Raw genomic sequence first — 4,227 nt, 5'->3', positions numbered from 1 at the left:
TGTGTGTGTGTGTGTGTGTGTGTGTTTGCGAGTGTATGTTTATGTGTGTATAATTAGTGTCCATATTGTGTCGTGTAATCGTGCTCTTGTAAACATCTGTCGTTTTTATCTCTCCTTTGATTTTGTTTGATACTCTCTTGCAACACCTCCAAACTACGGCACTTATATGACCTTATTGTGTTGCAAGCGTCGTAAAACTCTTACTTCAACGAAAGTACTTATCCAGCTGACATTTTCTACACTTTTTTACCCTCCAAGCTGACATGATCTTGACCATTGCGTCAGCGTTTACGTATGACCCCGGGACTGGTAGGTGAAATTACCAAAACAAACATATACATGTATATCACAAAGCAGCATAGCGCTGGGTTATTCCGAATTGTTCAACCAATAAAACCATTACAACGTGATCTTAAAACTCCGACGGTCCTTTTCACAAAGATAGGGACACCTCTTTCTAAAGCTGACTTTTCACTGAGATCGGGACTCCTTTTTCTAGAGTCGGCTGTTCACAGAGATCGGGAATCCATTAAGTTGACTTTTCAGAGATCGGAACTTCTTTATATAAAGTGGACTTTTAACGGAGATTGGAACCCATTCTTCAAAAGTTGATGAGTAAATGTTTTGCGCCTAAATCGACACAGTCTAGATCACATGAGAAGGAATAGAATGAATCATTCAGAATAACCCTGTGCACCTATCACAAGATATCATTTCAGGACGTAGACAAGTAGATCACAAATCTCTATTCGTCCCCATCTCCCTTTTTCCACACCTCCCCAACCTTCACCCCCTTTGTCTGTGCTGATGACGTAGATATAGATCACGTTCCCTGTCACATAAGTGGAATGCCCTCTAGATTCACTTATAAATGTCACCGTGCAGACTCCGAACACGACTAAATAAATTACACAGATGAATGTAGTTATAGTTGTATACATTTGAAGTAATATTCATTTTTCTCAGTTCTTATAAGAAATGGCGCTCATATGACCTTATGCAGTTGCGAGCGCCGTAAAACCTATACAAAAACTGAACTAATCTTATAAGAATTGAAAACTGTAGAATCTTGCATGTGGATAGTTGGCGGATACTCAAGGCACTGGTGCAGTTTGTTTCTTCTTTCCTATTAAATATTTGTTGTCCTTAATTCTCCTCCTTTTTTGTGTATGTTAATCTCTTGTAAAACTTCTCATCTTCGGCACTCAAATAACTTACTCTACTAAGTGTCGTAAAACTCTTTCTAACACAAACAAAAATCCTGCATTCCCAAAAGAAAAAAATGCACCCCCGTTCAAACAGTGCTGCAGATGTCGTTACTTCCTCCAAGAAGTTTTGTAAATATTATTATATTGTTATGATTTTCCTGTTTCACTTGTTCATCTGTTTAACAAAAATATGACATGCGCATACACATGTTCGTACTTTTGGGTTCATCTCTGTGTATACTGTATTACTGTGATGCAATGTGTTTTACATTTTGTGTCGCAAAAGCTTATGGAAGTGAAACTAATCCTGCCAATTTCACCAAATGGTGGACCCATACTTAAAACTTGTCCTATTTGACTTAATTTGGTCACATCTTTTCATGATCTTATCTTATCGGGTTTTTCTTTTCTTAACTCTCTTTTCTGGTCTCTTCAAGAGAGTCTGAGATATCATCACAACCAACGTCTTTTGAAGCCACATGAAGAGAAGAAAAGAGTACAAGTCTTGATGAATGCAAACAAAATAAATTTTAATGTGAATATTTCTCCTCACAAGTACAGTACTTCTGTTCTTTGATGATTAATCCTTTTCTTGTTCACAGAATTGTGATGCTATTATTCACAATCTCCAGACTGCAAGAGAGTTAACATTTTTCACTTACTCAAAATATTTGAATTTCTAGTTCAAGGTGGGAGATTCATCTGGTTATACAACGCATCGCAGTACTTTAAACAAGGTATATTGTCAAGGGCGTTAGCTTGGTGGTGTTGGAGATGACGGTGCCGGAGATGCACCTGTCTAAGACAACCACTTTTCTTCTCGACAAGGGGTGGCCGTCTAAGGCAATTTCGACTGTATTTATTTATTTATGTACCCAACAGTAATAAAGCAAATTTTCCAAGTGGAATTAGTTTATAATTTTATTATTTTTATTAGGTCATTAAATTTCATTGTGGTATCTTCGTCTTTCCCGATAGGACAAAAAGGCGGGGTTGAGCTGGTACACAGCAAGGCAGACAAGGCCGTTGTTGTGGACGTCCTCAAGGTGAGTGACGAGCTCAAACTCTTTGCCAACCTTACTTTTTAATATAGGTGTTTTTAAGCTCCCAAGAATACAAATTTGATCATTTAGGAGGCGGTCTTCCGACCTTACCTGTTAGGACCAAAACCGGGCTGAGGGGGACATTACAACTATCACAGCAGAAAGGCCCAGATATTCCATTAAAATTTCTCCTCACTCGGAATCGAATTCCGGTCTCCTGCGTACGACAACGAAGCGCCTAATAGATACACCACAGACACCGGTTTGTCGATATGTGTCTTTTGCTGTATCCCTTAACTCTTAGTACACGACAAGCCAGTTCAGCTGGCGCTCGGCGTCGATCGTTTTGTTTTTTTGTTTTTCTAATTCATAATAAAAATCTACGAAACCCCAGTAAACTCATCATAATAACTATAATCAAACTGTTGTTTATGGCATGGATCGTTCATTTCTACTCAGTTTGGTGTTACTTTATGCAGATAGGTTAAAATAGGGGTGGCGTTATGGGGAATGCTATGACACAGAAAACTTGGATAACAAAATTAGTTGGGTACAGGGAATCTTCCATATGACAAGCGTCAATTAATGTTCATTCATGCCGGATATTGCAAAATCTAATTCAAATTGTAAGATTTTCCAGAAACTGTAACAGGTTTTAAAGAATTTTCTATGTCTGTTTTAGGATAGTCTTGATTAAGGCTAATGAACCTCTTCTGCTCAAGTAAGTCACCATTCGCGTCATGTGCAAATCTTTATGCTCCTTTTTTTATGTTTTTAGATAAAGACCAGTGAAGCGTGCTGACAAAACGAATTCTTACAATCCATGAATGGTGATATCCTCTGAAAATCAAAAGAGGAGCCGAATAGGTAGATTTTCAACTTAAAGTCATTTTTTCAAGCTTAACATATTATCTTTTATCCTTTGTTACTAATACAATGTAAAACTCAACCATAATAGCTTTGATGCATTTATGCTCTGTTTCTAAGGCTAAAATCTGAGAATTTTGTGAACACGAATATTACTTAGGATTAAATAATGATACTAATATCTATTTTCTCCGTACTTCATGACAGAAAATGGGCAAGCGTCCCGACTTATCGGAGGAGGACGAGGCTCGGATTACTACAGCTTTCATGGCCAAGCGGATCCCGCACAACCGGGCCTGGTACCGGATCAACGCCATCCGCAACTTGACTGGTGGTCACAAACTCGTGCCTAATGTCACAGAGAAGCAGAGAGAGGTTTGTTATTGCTGAATATACTGCCATGGACCTGAAGCTTACAGTGTGATGTCTGAGTGGGTTTTTGGGTTTTTTTAATTTTTAAAAGTTAAAAGAAACGCACGAAGAATATCTCACACCTAGACAATTCACACACACACACACACACACACACACACACACACACACACACACACACACACACACACACACACACACACACACACACACACAGACTCACAACCATCACCAATCCCGAACTGTGATCATGCCTGGCCATGTTTGAAACATAAGGTTCTGGATGTTATGATATTATTCTTTTGTTGTAACAATTACCCACATATTGACGACTCCCCTTATTTATCGACCGACGGGCGCCAATAGCAGGGAGGAAGAATCGCTCAGGCTTCAGAACACAGAGGTGCTGTGATCGATAAACTTGCTGGGAAGTGGGAAATCATTATTTGTTATTATATTTTTGTTTCGTGAAATGAAAGCTTAATTGATATCATATTTTATGATAGCAATTAGAACATAATTCATAAAACTTGCGTACAGCGGCGAAGCATATTGATACAATAGCAATAGTTTAATGCAGGAAAAAATGCAAGATAGACAGAGAAAAACAACAGAAGAAAAGAAAAAAAGTCCTAACAGTGTCACCATTCAACTCCCCACTTATAATGCTCAGTCGAACGAAAAAAAAAGACACGTCTGAAAGGCTGCAAATAAATTCGTTGAATTAGGAAAATAAT

General features: G+C 38.3%; 1 protein-coding gene across 1 annotated transcript in view; it reads left to right on the top strand.

The window, feature by feature from the left end:
- Positions 1–4,227, top strand: part of LOC101845533 (sodium/calcium exchanger 2) — a 21,751-nt gene that overhangs the window by 6,912 nt on the left and 10,612 nt on the right. The window contains exons 3-4 of the mRNA XM_013080334.2: positions 2,060–2,254; positions 3,326–3,493. Coding sequence (XP_012935788.2) covers positions 2,060–2,254; positions 3,326–3,493 — 363 coding nt within the window. The remainder of the gene's footprint in view (positions 1–2,059; positions 2,255–3,325; positions 3,494–4,227) is intronic.

The sequence above is a fragment of the Aplysia californica genome, unplaced genomic scaffold (assembly GCF_000002075.1).
Source record: "Aplysia californica isolate F4 #8 unplaced genomic scaffold, AplCal3.0 scaffold00081, whole genome shotgun sequence".
Taxonomy (NCBI): Eukaryota; Metazoa; Mollusca; class Gastropoda; order Aplysiida; family Aplysiidae; genus Aplysia; species Aplysia californica.
Note: the sequence above shows the minus strand (reverse complement) of the source record. Positions and strands in the feature narration are given on the sequence as shown.